Raw genomic sequence first — 21,120 nt, 5'->3', positions numbered from 1 at the left:
TCACTGTATAGTATACAGTATACAAAATGTATATACACATCGACGTTCGTTTCACTTTATGTTTTGACTTAAGAGGATCGGTACGTATTTTCGGCTACAATGCTATTCAAATGGGGATTCATTTTTTTCGAATCCTGAGATAACTAATAAGTATTTTTGAAAAATTTAAACGAAGAATGAAAGATCACGTTATTAGCGAGGGCCGAAAGTCTCTGAGAACTTCTATAATGTTTATTTTAATAAGTTACAGGGGTGAAAAACTAAGAGAAAATTTAGTGTGATTTTTAATTTCAAATATATTATTCAAAATAAACTTTTTATTTATTCTAAGGGACTTTCGGCCCTCGGTAATAATTTAGTCTTTCATTCTGCGTTTAAATTTTTCAAAAATATTTATTGGTTTTTTCAGGATTCGAAAAAAATAAACACAATGCCGTGGTAATATTTTCCAAATCTATCTTTGTCTTACAACGCACTCAGCCGAATATAATATTGTCAGCATATATTGTCAGTCAGACACTGACAATCAGTGACAATTTTAAATTTTTGACATTGTATCGGGAATATGTTGAGTTATTGATTAAATATTATTGAAATATAGTGTATTTGATAAATAATTGATTTTAGACATGAACTTAATAAAAAGTTATTTATTGTGTATTATTTGTGGAAGATCCAAGCAGAGAATAATACATCAGGATAGTATATTCTGTGATCCAAGTATTTGGTTGTTAAAGATGTTCAAAATTGTAAGCGTTTCACAACAATATATTATTAAAAAATCACTTTAACACTTTTCTTCTTTTCTCGATTGAGTATTAGTCTTTGTTGTACAAATAAATTATTACAATCACTGAATACATAGTTAGTGAAAAAATTATCACATTTATTAACTGAATTAATAATTTCCAATTATAAAAATAACAGTTATCCAAGAACATTCAAAACCCATCTCTTTAAATTAATGATGACATTTTCAAGTAGAATGACATTCTAGTAATGTTTACATATCAATACCAGTGTGAATTTTACTACACGTAATTTGCCGTGTAAAGACAGAAAAAGTAGGGATACACGTAAAATATTTGCGAATTATGTACCCATAGCCTTAATGTGTTTGAAAATGAATCGTGACGCATGAGAAAAGTTATAGCGGACAAACTATATAAAAAGAAATACATGTATAACAATTTTCATAAAAAAATATTGAAAAGTAAACGATTTATGCGCCATCTACTGACACCGTGAAAATAAAAACATGGCCCCACTGCTGCTGCAGTGATTGGGACTAATAGAAGTCCTGAAACATAAAATTTCAAAGTGATTATTGAAATATAAGTTATTTCCTATACCACCAACTAGGATTTTTGAAAAATATTAAAATTTGGAAAAATGACGAAGTGTTAATTTTTTTTATTAGCTAAAACATTTTTAGTTTCAAAAACCGCCATGAAATTGACATTTTTTATCCGATCAAAAAACCCCTAATTTATGGTATAGAAAATAACTTATATTTCAATAATAACTTTGAAATTTTATGTTTCAGGATCTCTATTACTCCCAATCACTGCAGCAGTGTGAACAGCCGTAGCGCAGCGGCATGATAACTGCCTCATAAGCCAGAGCGCCCGGGTTCGAGCCCCGGCACAGGCAATCCATTTTTCATTTCTAAAAATGATACGAGCTGTTCACCGTGCCTTGGAGCGTACGTTAAGCTGTCCCGTCGGTCCCCCTGGCCTAGTGTGTACATCGACACTAGTTAATACTTGAAAGGATCTCCCCGGCAAAAATGCCATACGATATTTTTATTACTGCAGCAGTGGAGCTTAGTTTTTATTTTCGCGGTGCCAGTAGATGGCGCATAAATCGTTTAATTTTCAATATTTTTTTTTATGAAAATTGTCTTACATATACTTATTTTTATAAAAAACGCTCATGCAAATTTTCAAAACAATTGGTGCAGTACTTTTTATTTTAGAAATTCCCAAAAAAGTATATGAATTCCGTACATTTACACTAGGATAGCCCCTTAAGGAGTATTTTTCTTCCAATATGTTCTCAAAAACCTCCAAAAAATTATTAAAAAAAGTACATTAATAAGATTATTTTCCAGTGTGCAATCTGATATGTTTTTTCAAATAACCTGATTGAGAAAACGACTTTGAACAAATTTCACATTTATATGGCTTCTCTCCAGTGTGCGTTAACGTATGTCTTTTTAAATTACGTTTTTCAGAGAACGACTTAAAACAAATTTTACACTGATAAGCCGTTTGTTCTCCATTATGATTTCTAACATGTGCCCTTAAATGACAATTTTGGGAAAACGACTGCGAACAAATTTCACACAGATAAGGTTTGTCACCAGTATGCACCCTCATATGTTTTTTCACATATTCTTCTCTGGAAAATGACTTAAAACAAATTTCACATTGATATGTCTTCTCTTCAGTGTGTGTTATCGTATGTCTGTTTAAATTACGTTTTTCAGAGAACGACTTAAAACAAATTTCACACTGATAAGCCGTTTGTTCTCCAGTGTGATTTCTAATATGTGCCTGTAAATGACCATTTTGGGAAAACGATTTAAAACAAATTTCACATTGATATGGTTTATCTCCAGTGTGCGACATCGTATGTCTTTTTAATTTACTTTTTTCAGAGAACGACTTTAAACAAATTTCACAGTGATATGATTTTTCTCCAGTGTGAGTTATCGCATGTCGATCTAAATTATGTTTTCGGGAAAATATCTTAAAACAAATTTCACATTGATAAGACTCTTTTGGACCCGTATTTTGCTCTATATGACATGGATGTTCAAATGTTTTGATTGTTTCCGTAGGTTTCTCCAGACACCCTAAAATAAAAAAGCAAAGTTTTAATTGCTTTGTTGTCAATGTGACAGTTCTGACATGGTATAATTAATGGATACTAAAAACAATCTTGTCGTCTATTTAGTGGAGCAATGAACCCACTAACGAAACTCTCACTGTCCCTAACCACTATCTAGCACAACTATGGGTTAGCTAGACCTTAAACTGCCTTGCAAAGGCCTAGAACGGCCTTGGAAAAATAGCAGTGAAGCAAGATCCTGTTGAACCTGACTCTAGTCTCTGACTAGAACCTGATCAAGTATAGTTCTAAAGTCAGCTCAAAAAAGAGAGAAATCATGATTAATATATTGTTTTGACTTGGAAGTGTTTTCAGCAAGACGTTGCGAAAACACGGCCTATACAGTGATGAGCGCGCTAATAAACGGCAAAATAACGCAAAAGATGGAAAACATTCGATGGAATATATCGATAATTTCCACCTCTACTAGTTTCATCTCTTTCACTTCACAATGTATTATGTTTTCCATCTTTTGAGTTATTTTACCAGTTATTAGCATGCTCATCACTGTATAGTAATAATTAAATTCACTATCAAATGTTGCAATGATATGATGCCACAGCTAGCGGTCTGCAGGTCAACCATAGGTGATCGAAGGAGTATTAGACCTGGATCCCGCGTACAAAAAAAGTTGATTAATAGCAGGCTGAAAATTTGTTAATAGTTTAACGGTGTCTAGTCGGACAAACTTTGATGTATGGGAACACCAGAACGTGGGAAGTTTTAATTGTGGAACAGGTTAAAAATTTGTAACGTCAGACTACGGAAACGTTCCATGTATATTGTCAGACAGAACTTCCAATTAATTTGTTACCATTTCATTAAACTCTCATGCAAAAATCAAACTGGTGTTTATCACCAACTGGGCATTTTAATGAGTGGAACACGAAGAACATGTCAAATAACAGGAATCATGTTGTTTAGTAATAGCAGTCTGATTTTTGCATTAGAGTTTAATGAAAGGGTAACAAATCAATTGGATGTTTTGTCCGACAAAATACATGGGACGTTTTCGTAATCTGACGTTCCAAATTTTTAAACTGTTCCACAATTAAAACTTCCAATGTTCCAGTGTTCCCGTACAATAAAGGTTGTCCGACTGGACACCGTTAAGCTATTAACAAATTTTCAGCTTGCTATTAATCAACTTTTTTTTGGTACTCGGGATCCAGGTCTATATCCGTGTTATCCGAGGCGCATCCCCTCTCTACATACCGCACTAGACGAAACCGAAGGAGAAGTGGCATCGAGAGCGTATTTAAGACGAGGAGGAGAATCGCAATATCAGTCCTTCTTGACGGATTGAATCAAGATAGGGCTCAGTGGCAGAGATGCACCGGGTTGAGGTGGTACTCTACCTAGGCAGGCGCCGCAGTATTGACGTGGCACCGGCAGTATTCCACCGGAACCGTTACAGCAGTGAGCGGTAGTAACGATGGACGAGTGACTGTGTGTCGCTGTTAAATTTTATCGCATTGAAGTGAAATGCGATGGCTCCGAGTCTAAATGTGTAGATAGGTTGATTGCGTGTAGCGAGAGTGCTATTGTATATATTCTGTTGTGTATTGTATCGTTTTAATATTTCTATAAGTTTGGATGACAGTAATAAGTTTAATGTTATTTTTCCTTTGCAGAAGATAGAATTATAATATCATATTTTATTTATTTTAAACTGTATATAAATATCTTAAATATATTTACTTTGGTTTTAACCTGTATTTTACTGAGTCTGTCGTCCTGAAAATGTTACCCGTTACAAAATCGTGGCGTATCATTACAATGTCATTTATAGACCTGGATCCCGCGTAAGAAAAAAAAAGTTGATTAATAGCAAGCTGAAAATTTGTTAATAGCTTAACGGTGTCTAGTCGGACAAACATTGATGCACGGGAACACTGAAACAGGGGAAGTTTTAACGGTGGAGCATGATAAACGTGTCGTCCTGACAAGTTTATGATGGTGAAAAATAGCAAGTTGTTTTTAAGTTTATTCAATAGCCAACGTTATATAATATATGAAAAAATGTTTGTCCGACAAAAATGTTGGGCATTTTAACGAGTCCGACACGTATAACATGTCACATTACAGGAACTATGTTGGTGATGAATAGCAGTCTGATTTTTGCATGAGAGTTTAATGAAAGGTTAAAAAAGCAATTGGAAGTTCTGTCGGACAAAATGAATGGGAAATTTTCCTAGTCGGACATTCTAAACATGTAAGATATAGACAAAAATGTTGGTGATAAATAGCAAGCTAATTTTGATTTGTTTATGTACAAATTATATTTTGTAACGCAAAAAGTTATATGTCGGACAAAAAGTTTGGGCAAATCGAAGGAAATAAATAAAAAACATTTTTTCAGAATGACTTAGTCACATATTGATAAAGCTATTTTAGTTGTATATTATTATTTATATTCACATATTTGCATGTGCATATAATATATACATGCACACTCCAAAAACAGTGAGGTAAGTATCAATGCATGTATATATTGCAAAACAATTATTTTTTTGGGTGGAGTTTGTTCTAGATATTCTCAAAATGACAATAAAAAATGTCAAAGAACATATGAAAGCAATCTCTTAGGGTTTTCTAATTAGGCGCATCAGAAAGTACGGAAAATTTCCTACAAAAAACGTTGTATACATTTTTTTCCATACTCAAATCTTAACCCTGTAAACGACATTGAAAAATGTGAAGAGTAAAACTTCGGTGCTTTTAAGAATAGACGTAAATATGACACATTATGCTTAGAAGTATGTATTAGAAGGCTGCATTTGTCAGTGTGACACTTTGTGCTATACAAAGTAGTATTTGAAAGTACATGGTCTCTGAGTTTCTGTTTGCCACGTGTGTTGGAAATTAAAATTTATATTAACTATGGAGTGTTTTTGTGTTTATTTTTGAGTGTCAACAGTTTAAATTTTAAGTCGCCAAATCAAAAGTGAAACCATTCAACGGAAAATTTTTGAGTAATTTTCGAACATTTTACAAAGTTAGTAAAATACTTGGTCATCAATTCAATGAGGTTCAGTTGCCAGATAATTGTGAAAGTTCTATTGAATATCATTCTTCGTGCTATAATGCTTTGCTTGATTGAAAAAGGGTACCTAAATAAATTATTACTAAAATTGTATAACGTAATTTTTCTCAACTTTCTACAAATGAAATAATAATGTAATTAATATGTCACATGGCAAGAAATAATTTGCTGCCAAAATAAATCGATTAGTTTAAATTTGAAGTTACGATTTACAATTTATTATGAACTATTGTCAAAAGTGACAGTTTTTCTTAAATGGAAATGTATTCATAGACATAAGGGTAGACAGGGAATACAGTGCAAAAAGTCGATAGGTGGTCTATCTATCTCTTTTAACCAAGCGATCCCGCGCATGTGGCAGACAAAGATGGCTAGACCACTCAATCCATAATATAATTTGCCTGATCTACTATAAATGTATTACAGTGAGGTATCTAAATGATGTTGACATAAATCGAAAGATATCGATTGTAATTGATTGCAGGTACTTTTGACATAGAATAATCACCCATTATTGAAATTTCAAAAATTATTTTTTTTAAATTGTCCGACTACAAAATCTACCCCTTATTTTTTTCCGACAACAGTCATTCTTGGTAAGGAATAATTTACTTAATTAAATTTCGTCTTTGTCGGAAAGCTATTTATCACCAGCATTTCTGTCTATATCTTACCTGTTTAGAATGTCCGACTACGAAAACTTCCCATTAATTTTGTCGGACAGAACTTCCAATTGCTTTTTTAACCTTTCATTTAACTCTCATGCAAAAATCAGACTGCTATTCATCACCAACATAATTCCTGTGATGTGACATGTTCTACGTGTCGGACTCGTTAAAATGCCCAACATTTTTGTCGGACAAACATTTTCGCATATATTACATAACGTTGGCTATCGAATAAACTTAAAAACAACTTGCTATTTTTCACAATCATAAACTTGTCAGGACGACACGTTTATCATGCTCCACAGTTAAAACTTCCCCTGTTCCAGTGTTCCCGTGCATCAAAGTTTGTCCGATTAGACACCGTTAAGCTATTAACAAATTTTCAGCTTGCTATTAATCAACTTTTCTGTCTTACGCAGGATCCAGGTCTATTATATTTTATTAACTCGTTCACTGCCAGAGTGTTTTGTATCATTTGTATGGTTTTTACGTTCAGGCCAAAATTTTCATTCTTTGGACCAAGCTGCGCAGAAGTAAATTTCCACGGATAATGAAGTCTTATGAAAAAAATTTCTGTCACTCATATTAAGAAATTCGTGGAAACGTGTCTCTGGCATGAAAACGAAAAAAAAATTCTCATCAATTTCTCGGTCATATTGACCGAGCTGGCTAAATGGCATAGATGCCCTATTATGTTGTTTTATATGCCATTAGAGTGAAAACTTAGTCTTTTGCTAGCAGTTGCCGCTAGGGCATCTATGACATTTAGTTTGTTGCAATCCGTGACTGCACGCCGGGGTTTGTTTTGGTTGGATCAGAGAGAGCAGCATATGTGCCTTCTGATGAGAGACTAATAAGTTTCGAAACCGGTAGAGGTGCTTGCTGCACTCTCTGATTGGACTAGAATATGATGCGGCTGTATTTTCGTTTTGCAACGAAATTGAAAATCAAGTATATTCAAATGGGAAATAAGCCACAATTTTACCTAAAAATGATTTTATTAACGTTTCGACGCCCAAGTCGGGTGTCGTTGTCAAAATACAAAATAATACTAAATAAATAAAAATGTTGTTGCTTAGTAAAAAATTCTTCTAATAATTTATTTAATCTGACTCATTTATATCGGCAATTCAGACACGTACTATACATTTTAAAGTAGACGACTTTAAAATGATATTGCCTATATTGATGAGTTGCGTTCCTGGGACGACTTTACTAAAATATAGTTCATTCGATTACATGAAATCAATCCCAACTCAAGAATATCCGCCACAAAAAATCATAGCATGTGGTCTGTCTTTAAAAAGACAACCAAATGCAACGGTGGCACTGAAATTCTCGCGTTAGAGATTCCATAGTAAATCACGAGGGAAAACCAGGAAAAACCTCGTGATACTATCCCGACATCGTAAGTATTTGGGTTTACATTTAGTTTACTCTCAAAATTAATACCAAATTATGACTTGATATATTAAATTTTAAATAATACTAAAATACTAAATATGTACTAACTCGATATGTTACTGATTTACTAATTGTGGTATTTTCTTTCTATTGACTTCCTCCTTTAATATGGGTAACCACATCCTACTGCATTCTACCGAGGAATTTGCGACACAATTGGTTTCATTTAGCATAATTAGAGCCGCTTCTTTGATTTTTCTCTTTTTACTATCTGCTTCTTTTAGGACTATACTTGAATCTCTCCACTGAACTCTATGTTCATTATCCCATGCGTGTTGACATATTTGAGATCTATCAAATTCTCTATTTTTTATATAAGACTGATGTTCATTTACTGTAACGTCTATTGGTCTTGACGTTTCACCTATATAAAATTGTTCGCATTCACAAAGTATTTTATAAATACAATTCTTTGTTCTTTCTTGTTCACTGTTAGGTTTAGTTTTAGATAGAATAGATCTCAAAGTGTTTGTTGTTTTGAATGTTGTTGATATGTTGAATTTATTTCCTATTGTTTTAAGTTTCTCGGATAGTCCTTTTACATATGGTATTGATATTTTCCTCGTATTATTTCTTGTGAATGTTGTAGGATCCCGTTCTAAGTTGTTCAGTTCCATTCGATCCAATCTTGACAATTCCTTATTTATAAACGATATGGGATAATCATTTTTTAATAAAACAGATGTTAAGAATTGTTTTTCTTCTAAAAATGAATTTTCGTTAGAACAAGTAATTTTGGCTCTATCATATAAGGATTTAATGATTCCCTTTTTAACGTTGATGTTATGATTTGATTTGTAATTGAGATATCTGTTCGTGTGTGTTGAATGGAACAGAACAACTTAGAACGGGATCCTACAACATTCACAAGAAATAATACGAGGAAAATATCAATACCATATGTAAAAGGACTATCCGAGAAACTTAAAACAATAGGAAATAAATTCAACATATCAACAACATTCAAAACAACAAACACTTTGAGATCTATTCTATCTAAAACTAAACCTAACAGTGAACAAGAAAGAACAAAGAATTGTATTTATAAAATACCATGTGAATGCGAACAATTTTATATAGGTGAAACGTCAAGACCAATAGACGTTAGAGTAAATGAACATCAGTCTTATATAAAAAAATAGAGAATTTGATAGATCTCAAATATGTCAACACGCATGGGATAATGAACATAGAGTTCAGTGGAGAGATTCAAGTATAGTCCTAAAAGAAGCAGATAGTAAAAAGAGAAAAATCAAAGAAGCGGCTCTAATTATGCTAAATGAAACCAATTGTGTCGCAAATTCCTCGGTAGAATGCAGTAGGATGTGGTTACCCATATTAAAGGAGGAAGTCAATAGAAAGAAAATACCACAATTAGTAAATCAGTAACATATCGAGTTAGTACATATTTAGTATTTTAGTATTATTTAAAATTTAAAATATCAAGTCAGAATTTGGTATTAATTTTGAGAGTAAACTAAATGTAAACCCAAATACTTACGATGTCGGGATAGTATCACGAGGTTTTTCCTGGTTTTCCCTCGTGATTTACTATGGAATCTCTAACGCGAGAATTTCAGTGCCACCGTTGCATTTGGTTGTCTTTTTAAAGACAGACCACATGCTATGATTTTTTGTGGAGGATATTCTTGAGTTGGGATTGATTTCATGTAATCGAATGAACTATCTTTTAGTAAAGTCGTCCCAGGAACGCAACTCATCAATATTGGCAATATCATTTTAAAGTCGTCTTCTTTAAAATGTATAGTACGTGTCTGAATTGCCGATATAAATGAGTCAGATTAAATAAATTATTAGAAGAATTTTTTACTAAGCAACAACATTTTTATTTATTTAGTATTATTTTGTATTTTGACAACGACACCCGACTTGGGCGTCGAAACGTTAAATCATTTTTAGGTAAAATTGTGGCTTATTTCCCATTTGAATATACTTGATTATAAAAATGCCACAAGAAAATAGCTTCAGAACAACATTAAGAAATTGAAAATGGTTATTCATTTTTTATTTACATGTTTACTCTGATTGGAGTACGAAGGGAACCATTCTCGTTGGAACTTTCCCTCATCTTCCTTAATCTCAGCATCCGCATGGCTTGCAAATTGTAGAAGCCTCGGAGGTGTAACAAGAGAAGGTTCCAATTGTTTTCAGTCTGGTGGAATGTAGAGTAACATTATGTTGTTTTATATGCCATTAGAGTGAAAACTTAGTCTTTTGCTAGCAGTTGCCGCTAGGGCATCTATACCATTTCGTTCGTTGCAATCCGTGACTGCAGCGAAATGGCATAGATGCCCTAGATGCCCTATTATGTTGTTTTATATGCCATTAGAGTGAAAACTTAGTCTTTTATAATATTTATTATTATTTGAATATAACATAATTTGTTTAAACAATATAATTCCTTTATTCAATTTTAGAAATATCATTTTAATATAACATACCTATATAATTTGTTTAAGTGCCTATCTAAGTTTAAGTAAGTACCTAGATAACCTCTCGCGTCACGATTTTTGAGGTATGCCCAATAAGATTGTACACCCGCCAAAATTCCATACCGAAAGATAAAAACACCTTCAAACACTTCAAAAAATTTCATGAATTTCAAAATTCATATATTTAAACTCCATTCAGACTCCATATTATTCCACATTCATACATTCATATTAAGCCTAGTATTCTTGGAGAATTGCATTAGTGACACAATAACATGTTAGTTATACATTTTTGCAGAATTTCTTAAATAATCTTCTTTGAAAACAATTTCCGGAGTGGAGGTTGAAACATCAAATATCGATTAGTTAACACGTTGACGGACATAACGTCTATAGACGTTCTAATTACCATTGATGTAGCTTATACATTTGACGCTATTATATGACGCATTATAAACCTTAATACTTTAATATTTACAAATGATATGGAAATTCTTCATCTCATTTATAAACATGTTAAATTATGTAAATACAAGTTGTAAACGTAATATAATAGGCATAATTTGTTATTGTGGTTTGAAAAAATTAAAAAAAAAATAATATATAAAAAACACATAATAAAATAATAACAAAAAATAATAAATAAAAAAAAAGTAAAAAAAATAAAAACAAAAATAAAAAAAAGAATAGAAAAAAAAAAGAAGTAAAAAAAAGTGTTTCGCACAAATTAAAATATATATTAAAAAAACAGTAAAATAATAAAAAAAAAACAAATTAAAAAAAAAGCAACACAATGTACCAATGTATCTATAAAAATAATATTGTAGAATGTACTTATGTTTATAAGAAATTTATGACTATGAATCTGCCATCAATCACAAACAAGTCTGGCTAATTGGCTCTGCCAAAGCCATTAAAAAAAAATACATTTGACGCAGTGTCCGTCAACATGTTAAGAATGTAATTTTCATTACAATCAATTGTGGCTTAATCCCATATAAACAAAATATTTAATGTAATAATTTACTTAATATTAAGGTGATACAGTAGCGATCAACAGGTAGCCAAAACGCGTTCCAAGATTGCGGCTATAATTTTGAATATTTTTTCGAGATATTTGGCACACTTATTCGTAATATAATAAAGAATGGCGGTACAGAGCCCAATTTGAAAAATATAATAATATGTGGAAATTACTCTGTAATTAAATACAATATTAAAAAAACGAGCCTGTACCACCATTAAGAAGAACAAAAAAATACACTTTCTTCAAATAAACTTTTTTATCCGATGCCTACATGTCATTTTAGTAGTTCCAAAAATGTATTCGCTGTGTGCAAGTACTTGGAGGGGATACGAGAAACGATCGTGCGCGAACAGAGGAGACATCTTTCAACTTTCTTAAATAATTCATATTCATATTAGGTTTGTTCCAACATGACTGAGAACCATCATGTAACGATCACAATACTATATAATTAACGTTCCATGGGTTCCATGGGAACGAAATAATGCGTTCCATGGTACTGCGCAGGACGGTGATAGTTACATGGATGGTTCTCAGTCGTGTTGGAACAAACCTATTGTCAATTGAAATTGTCAAATTGACGTATATTTCATACTTACTGTCATTGAAGAAGAAAAATTATATGTTGCTCACAATATTGATATGATATGCAATTATTATATAAAAATATATTTAATTAATTGTATTTTGCTTGCAGTACTGCATTTTAATAATTAATTTTATTTACTACATACAATTGTTTACCTTGTAATAACATAACCTAAATCAACTTTTTCTTCTTATAATTTTGTTTGGGCTATGGCCTTGACAATTATCCAGCAACCAGGACTAATATGATTGCCCAATATAATTAAAAGTGCGAAAAACGTTGCCGAGCTATGAAACCAGGTGTCGCTTTTCCGAACTTGCATGGTCCCAATAGTAATTCTTACTGTAGCCAGTGCATTAGAATGAATAAACACTACATCAGGAACGTTCTTAAGCTTTCCGTCACTGTGCAGGGTATTTTAGGTACCCCAGATGCAGTTTGTTTTTATAAGGTTTTAAAATATTTTTTCTCCCTCCAGGTAATCTTGGAAAATAGCCCTGGATCCCGCGTACCAAAAAAAAGTTGATTAATAGCAAACTGAAAATGTATTACAGTGGAACCTTGATTATCCGTCAGGGCACCGGACCAAGAGTATGACGGATAATCGAAAAGACGGTTAACAGAACATTAAAAAAAATTCGTAGTATTATGGTGACACACTGAATTATGATGACATACAAATATTGACTAATAATTATTATTGTGCTCTGCGTTTTTATTTTCGGCTTGCGATTCAAAAAATAGAACTCTAAAAACATGGTATCATTTATCATTACCTATTTAAATTGAAATTTAATCCAGAGCCCTGGATAAGAACAAAAATTATTTACATAAAAAAATGTGGTGGTGGCATAACTTCACATGTACATTTCAACGAATTTAGTTTGGCTTATCGCAATGCTCAAACAAAATGAATTGATGACTAAATTTTTACTTATGTATACAATATAACTTATGTATGGACCCTGACGGTTAACAGAGGTGATGTTAATAGAGAGGTTTATAGAGAGACGGATAATCGAGGTTCCACTGTATTAACTTAACAGTGTCTAGTCGGGCAAACTTTGATGTATGGGAACACTGGAAGTTTTAATTGTGGAACAGATTAAAAATTTGGAATGTGAGACTACGAAAACGTTCCATGTATTTTGTCAGACAGAACTTCCAATGCAACTCTCATGCAAAAATCAAACTGGTGTTTATCACCAACTGGGCATTTTAATGAGTGAACATGAAGAACATGTCAAATGACAGGAATCATGTTGGTTAGTAATAGCAGTCTGATTTTTGCATGAGAGTTTAATGAAAGGTGTTCTGTCCGACAAAATACATGGGACATTTTCATAATCTGATGTTCCAAATTTTTAAACTGTTCCACAATTAAAACCTCCCTTGTTCCAGTGTTCCTGTACATCAAAGTTGGTCCGACTAATCGACACTGTTAAACTATTAACAAATTTTCAGCTTGCTATTAACCAACTTTTTTTGGTACGCCAAAATATTTTTTGGTATTACCAAATACTTGTTTTATAAAAATTATTAGATATAATTTCAATTTTCTACTAACATTGAAATTAATTACTTAAAGGAACGGAGCAAAATGCAGAATTTTGACTCGTGTCAAAATTTTCAATGTGTTTTAAATGTATTCATTTCTTTCGAATCTTGAAAATACTAATACAGTCAGAAAAATGAAAGGATACTCATGAACGATCACTTCAATCACTTATTTTGTATTTGCTGTCTTTTTCTATAAATAGCAAACGTTTGTTACAGAAAAAGATATAAGTGATTGATGTGATCGTTCATGGGTATTCTTTCATTTTTCCGACTGTAAGCATTTTTGAAAAATTTAAATGCAGAATGAAAGAATACATTATTACCGAGGACCGAAAGTCCCTAAAAATATCTTTAATGTTTATTTTAATAAGTTACAGGGGTGAAAATAAAAAAAGAGAACATTTAGGGTGATTTTTAATTTTAAATATCTTATTCAAAAGAAACTTTTTGTTTATTCTAAGGAACTTTAAGCCCTCGGTAATAAAGTAGTCTTTCATTCTGTATTTAAATTTTTCAAAAAACTTATTAGTTTTCTCAGGATTCGAAAAAAATGAATACATTTAAAACTCATTGAAAATTTTGACATGCGTCAAAGTTCTGCATTTTGTTCCATTCTCCTTAAGGTACCTTCGTTACCCCTCATGGCCAGCCAGGGTTGGCAAAAAGCAAAAACCAAGGTTTTTTTTTAAATACCAAAAAAAACAAACCAGGTTTATTTGGTTTAAACCAGTTTTATTTGATACAAAGTATTATAAGTCTAAATACTTTAAAAATGAATAAATTATTTTATAAAATAATAGCAATAAACAATGAAAAAAATGATAAAGACAAATTTCATTTTTTATTTACACACACAAAAAATTAACAAAAGAACACATTCAAACGTAATAATATTCAAATAGCTAAGTTCGAAAATACAAAAATAGAATTTATTTATCTTCAGTTTCTTTATTTGTGGCAGATGTATTAAAAATTTTAAATAAAAACACCAGTTGGGTTGTTCTCTTAAAAAACCAGTTATTAGTTTAAACCTTGGCTTAAACCAAGGTTATAAGCATGTTGGTTTAAACCTGCCAACCCTGCCAGCTACATATTGAAATCAAAGAGTCAGTTGACAAGGTAGATAAAATGACCAGAAAATATACATATGTTTGTTCAAGTATAGGAGATAGCCATTTAGGAATTTTCTGGAAATTATTGATATGGCTGCACTTAATGCCCATATTATATTCACTAAAAAGTTTTCTGATTGGAAGGAACTTGCACTTCCAAATGTTCTAAATCGGAAACACAATAGCAATAATTTTCATCAATACTGTACTGTTGTACATTGTATAATACTGTACAATGCTGTACTGTATCGATACAAAACCGAGATTAATTTATTTCTTTCCAACAGTAATACCACAGTGTCAGAAATCCCTGCAAGATTTATGCAAGATCGTGGGATAGAAACAATAAAATATCGTGTACTAGGTAGCTACATTCAGAAACCCCATTTGCAGCATACATCGAGAAGATAGTTCAACATTTATGTGCCCTGACTGTAAATGAATGATAAATGAATAAGAGCAAATTCTAATAAATAGACAAAATAAAAAATGACATTTTTTGAATAATATATACAAATTATTTTAGTTCCTAGGACTTTATTGTATAACTTTTCAAACACGAATCTATAATTTAAATGACTTATTAAAGTATTTTAGCAGGATACCATAGTTATACCATGCAGCCTGAAGAGTAAGTTTTTGTAGCACTGTTCCAAAAAGGTTAAGGATATCTGTCAAAGATTGTCTAGGATCATATAGAAACAACTCAAAATATGTCTGTATGACTTTTACTCTGCAACTGTAACTCTAATATTCATAAAAAAACTGTTAGGTATTGCTGTGTGTATCTAATAAAATAAAGAAATAGAGATATGTATTATCGTAAGGAAATACAGTAGACTCCCTCTATAACGAGAACTGAAATAACAGGCTAATTACCTTATAAGCTGATCTCATTATATCAGACAACAATAATATTGTGCATAAACAAACGTTTGTTATTTATAGAAAAAGACAGCAAATGCAAAATAAGTAATTAATATGATCGTTCATGGGATTCTTTCATTTTTCCGACTGTATGTGGTTTTCTAAAACATTAACTTCCTACAGTGAAGCCATTTCGAGCAATATAAGATGCTAAATATTGATCGAATGGCGCTTTTGAAAAAGAGTCAGTGGATAAACAGGAAGAAATTGACTGGATGTAGAGTTTATTACATCACTGGCCTCGATAAACACACATATTTTAGGCATTTCTGTATACAGGCAGCTGGGCTATTTATTGATAACCATCACCACATCAAAAACACATGTTCTTCAATCTCAGATTCCCTCGCTATAACCAAATATTGCTCGTTATCGAGGTGTTATAGTTCAATAGGGATTTCATGGGACACCTAATGTACCTCGTTATAAGCGAAACCTTGTAATACCCGTATTCGTTATAGAGTATGCTGTATAATAATGTAACTTAATTAGAGAATAAAATATTTTTGACTTGTTTCTATACAGTATAGATAAAACAAGACTTGTTTGGACTACGGAATTGATGTATTGAACTAAAGCAGAATTTCAGTGCTTTTAGAGCTACCTTTTATTAGACTAGAACTAAAACTTTTAAACTATTAAGCATTTTACAATTTTTATACTTTTGCGATAAAAATCAGTAAAAATTAGGACAAACATACCATTTTCCGTTTGTTGAGGTTCCGCCTTGGTCTCCTCCTCCATATCACTGGTCTCCTCTAATTTGATGTCCTTAACAATAGTTTCCATGTTTAATTTGTCTGAAGAGAACCCATCCAAACAATAATTAATTGTACTCGTACTAGGCGAATCTGCCTGAGATAACTCATCCTTTACTTCAAGTTTAACGGAATTGTGAAATCCCTCATGGTCCTGGGATAAGTAGTTAATATTTTCTATTTTGATCTTGCAATCTTCATCAAAAAAGTTGTTTTGTTCTTGTTTTACTTCCATTGGATTTATGTTGTGATTAACGCACTTAACTAATATATTTAGTATTTATGTTCTTAATTTTATATAATATTTGTTTGTATTCTATAAAAAAAATACGTGCAATGAGCAAGATAAACAAGCTAATCAAGACAAAAATCAAAAATTTTTATTTGATTTGTGTTACCATGTAACTTCTTCTTCTTCTTCTCTTCATTTGAATGGCCTTAGCTGCCAGGGCTATCCGGCCAGGATCCGTGAATATAGACTTGAATATTCAAGAGCCGTACCTGAGGTACATCTGGGCTTAAGCTCATAGCTCCTGAATCTGAAATATTAAGAGATAAAAAAAAAAAAAACTTTGTAATTGTTTATAAGTTCCATAACTAAAGTTCTACTATTAATGGTCTAGTTCTAGTACTACCACGCAAAACCGCACTAAGCACAAAGCACATGCATTGCAAGCAAGCATAAAGTCATAAAGTTTTTAAGCAAGCTACACACGAGTCATTGTTGATGTTAAAAACTTTTGCACTGCGATTAATGTCTTTGAGTTTAAATTTTTAAACAACACATCAGTTAATGTCGGATCACCTTCTAGTTCCCTTCTAAGCAACTGGGACTCTCTTTGGAACCTAGTACATTCCAATAAAACATGTTGTAAAGTTCCTACACTGCCACATAAACACTGGTTTGAATTCACTACCTTCAATCTAAATAAATGTACAGGAACACTACAATGTCCACTTCTCATACGACACATTTGTGTGATTATACCTCTCCCCAGGTTGGGAAATTTTGTAAACCATGCCTTTTTATATGGAACTGTAACTTGTGAGCAATAAGTAATTCCTTTTGCCTGTCCTATTTGTTGGAATCGATTTTCCCAACCGATCCATAGGTTTTCTTTATATTTAATTTGAAAATCTTTAAAGGAGGCCTTTGGTTCTTCACTAATGGGCAGCTTTCTTCCAAGATTCGCAAGATGGTCAGCTCTATCATTCCCAATAATTCCAGTGTGACTTGGAATCCATGCAAATTTAATTTCTCTATGTTGTTCATCAAATTCACATAGTTTTTGTTTTAGTTGGAGAGTTTGTGAGTCTATTGCCGCCTTGTAGCTTGATCTTGTGATTTTTTCTAGAGCACTCTTAGAATCACTACAGATGAGGCACTTTGTAAAATTATTCTGTTGGATTAACTCTAATGCTTTTTTAATGGCAAATACTTCTGCTGAGCAAATTGAATTAGCGGAGGGTAATCTTGCTGTTAACTGTGTTCTCTCGTTAAGGTATATCCCAATACCTACATTACCTTGTTTATCTTTGGATCCATCTGTGAAAATAAGTTTATATTCCGACCAGTTATTGAGGTACCATTCCATAAACTTGGTTTGGTTATTTGCTTCTTTGCCCATATTGACAGTTTCATAAGCCATAGGAGAAATCTGAATATTAAGTGGAAAGGAGTGACAAGGAAATAAGGAGCTATGTGCTACCTCATGAATTTCATGTAAAGTATTCTGGAAAGCAGCCAGTATTGGTGGGAAATATTTTCTTCTCCAAAAACTAAAGTAACCCAGAAAGACATTGTGAAATTGCTCAATTGAGGCATATATTGGGTTGTCATAGGCTACTACTTTTAAAATGAATTTAGATGCTAGCCATATTCTTCTGAGATCTAACGGTGTTTCTCCACACTCTGACAAAATTATATGAACTGGAGAAGACCTCATAAATCCCCCCACCACTCTAAGAGCTCTATACTGAACCTTATCCAATTTTGCAAGTAGAGAACGTGCACAACCTCCCAGAAAAATGGATCCATAGTCAAGATGTGATCTAATGTATGCCTTATATAGAGTGAGTAAAGTTGCAGGATGTGCTCCCCACCAAGTTCGACACAAACAACGAATAATATTGACTCCACTAGAAGCCCTCAATGCCATCTTTTCAATTTGACTTCTCCAAGAAAGGGAACTATCTAGAATAACTCCCAAATGAGAAACTTCTTGTTTCCAATCTAAACGTGTGTTATTCACTGATATTAGTAAATTCGGAATATTATTCCTATTTCTATCAAAAAAAATTGCTTGACTCTTGCTAGATGACAGACACATTCCCATATCATGAAGTTTATTAGAAATACTTTCTACTGTACCATTCAATTTTTCCACAACATCCACCCAGCTGTTGCCGGAGCAATAGAGGGCAACATCGTCTGCATACTGAGTAATTAGAACATCCTCTGGCACACAAAATGAAATTATATTGATGACAATATTAAATAGTACTGGACTCAAAGGGGAACCCTGAGGAAGGCCCACATTGGTAGTTCTTGGTCCTAGCAGATTTAAGGAAATAGGATCACGAACAGACACCAAACGATTAGTCAATAAATGTTTAACCAATTCAATAAGTAACCATGGCAAATTGAGATCTCCCAAAGCGTCCAATAATTGGATGATTGACACTTTATCATATGCAGAAGAAATGTCTAACATAACAGCAGCTGCTGGTTTCCTTTTTGAGATATTCATTGAGATTTCATTGACCAGATGAATTATGTTTTCAGACACCCCTCTACCTTTACGAAAGCCAGTCTGGAAAGGCGATAGGATCATAAAATGTTCAACATACCAATCTAACCTTATTTTTATCATGTTCTCTAAAAGTTTACTAACACACGATGATAAAACGATTGGTCTCCAGCCCGAAAGACAATTTATATTTTTATTGGGTTTGGGAATTAAACACACTGTTTGTGATTTCCATTGAGTGGGAATATGCATTCCCTCCTTTAAACATAAATTGAAAAATTTTAACAGGAACTTGATTGCTGACTCTGGAAGATGTTGCAACATAGAAAATGTTATACCATCCTGGCCCGGCACAGTATCCTTTCGTTCAACCAAAACCAATGAAAGTTCGTTTAAAGTGAAGAGTTCACACTCGATAGTATTAGATTTCACTGGGTGAGACGCAATGTCCTCAAATACAGGTGGAGTCAATGAACAAAGCATTTCCTCCCCTAACGATGAATTACTAGGAGTTCTAACTGAGGCTTTAGTGAAAGCCTTATGGAAACTTCTCACTTTTCTCCACATTACTGATATTGGAGTATCAGGTGAAATTGTGGAACAAAACACAACAAATGATTTTTTCTTTTTGGATTTAAGTTCTTTTTTACAATGTGCCCTAATTTTTTTAAAATTAATGAAGTTTTCTAAAGAAGGTACCTGTTTGAACTTCTTGACTGCCTCCCTCTTTGATTTAATTAAAACTGAACACTCTTCATCCCACCAAGGTAATTGTGGTTTATGGAATCTAACACGCTTTTTCTTAGGGATGAACCTGTTTGCTGCGTCTAATATTAGGTTTTGAAAATCTGTGTAAGACTCATTAGGGATGTTGTTAATGTTAGACTCAATATATTGGTTGAATTGTTCCCAATTGGCTTTTTTCACATTAAAGATACTGCGATCTTGAAGAGGGTCATTTCCTTGGGGACTATTTCTATCCTGCCCGTAACACACTACAAAAGGAAAGTGATCACTTGCTCCTATCTCTGGAAAAACTTCCCAGAGGCAGTCCACAGCCAAACCTGGAGATGCTATAGCTACGTCAGGGACACTGTTTGAGTCAGGCGGTGAGATTCTTGTCGCCTCACCCGTATTGAGAAAACACAAGTTATCCTCCTCCAAAAGATCTGCAAGACGATTGCCGTTCGGATTGTTAGATGATGAACCCCATAAAGAATGTTGGCAATTCAAGTCACCTATGAAGAAAAACGGTTTATCACACATTTGAACCAATTCTCTAAAGATCTCCTTACGAAATCGAACATCTGGTGTCTTATACGATCCTATAATAAAAAAATTTTCAAATTTGATAATGATAGCCTGCCATTTTTCAGGCAAGTGAATATGTGAAATGTCTATCCTATCAGCTGCCAGAGACTGATGAATAAGTACAGCTATTCCACCCCATCCATCAATCCTATCATCCCTATAGCAGTAAAAATTGGGAATATGCAAGTGCTGTGAAAATTTCAGATGTGTTTCATTTAGAAGAATGATATTAACATCGTATTCGTTAAGAAACACCATTAGATCTTGCTTATTGTTAAAGAAACCATTAATATTCCAATGCAAAATATTAAATATCATAACTGTATATATAATTTGTTACTATTATTATTTTTTTTTTATTTTTAATATAAAAAATAATATATTATATTATCTGTAAGAAATAAATGAAAATTCAGTCAACACTACTTTTACTAAAATTAGATGTATTATGTGACTCATCAAAACCTGCAAAATCCATATTATTATCAGAGGTTAAATCAACGTTTTTTGAAAATACACTATCCTGAGAATGTACACGATTGCTTGTTAATGAGAGTGCA

At 32.7% G+C, this 21,120-nt stretch overlaps 1 protein-coding gene across 5 annotated transcripts in view; it reads right to left on the bottom strand.

Annotated features, from left to right (window-relative positions):
- The window catches only part of LOC126880596 (zinc finger protein OZF-like), a 139,415-nt gene extending 122,514 nt beyond the window's left edge, over positions 1 to 16,901 (bottom strand). For all 5 annotated transcript variants that reach the window (XM_050644563.1, XM_050644568.1, XM_050644567.1 and 2 more), the window contains exon 1: positions 16,443 to 16,901. In XM_050644563.1, coding sequence (XP_050500520.1) covers positions 16,443 to 16,734 — 292 coding nt within the window. In that variant the 5' untranslated portion in view covers positions 16,735 to 16,901. The remainder of the gene's footprint in view (positions 1 to 16,442) is intronic.
- Positions 16,902 to 21,120: the final 4,219 nt, after the last annotated feature.

The sequence above is a fragment of the Diabrotica virgifera genome, chromosome 2 (assembly GCF_917563875.1).
Source record: "Diabrotica virgifera virgifera chromosome 2, PGI_DIABVI_V3a".
Taxonomy (NCBI): Eukaryota; Metazoa; Arthropoda; class Insecta; order Coleoptera; family Chrysomelidae; genus Diabrotica; species Diabrotica virgifera.
This window is presented reverse-complemented; position numbering and strand designations above follow the sequence as displayed.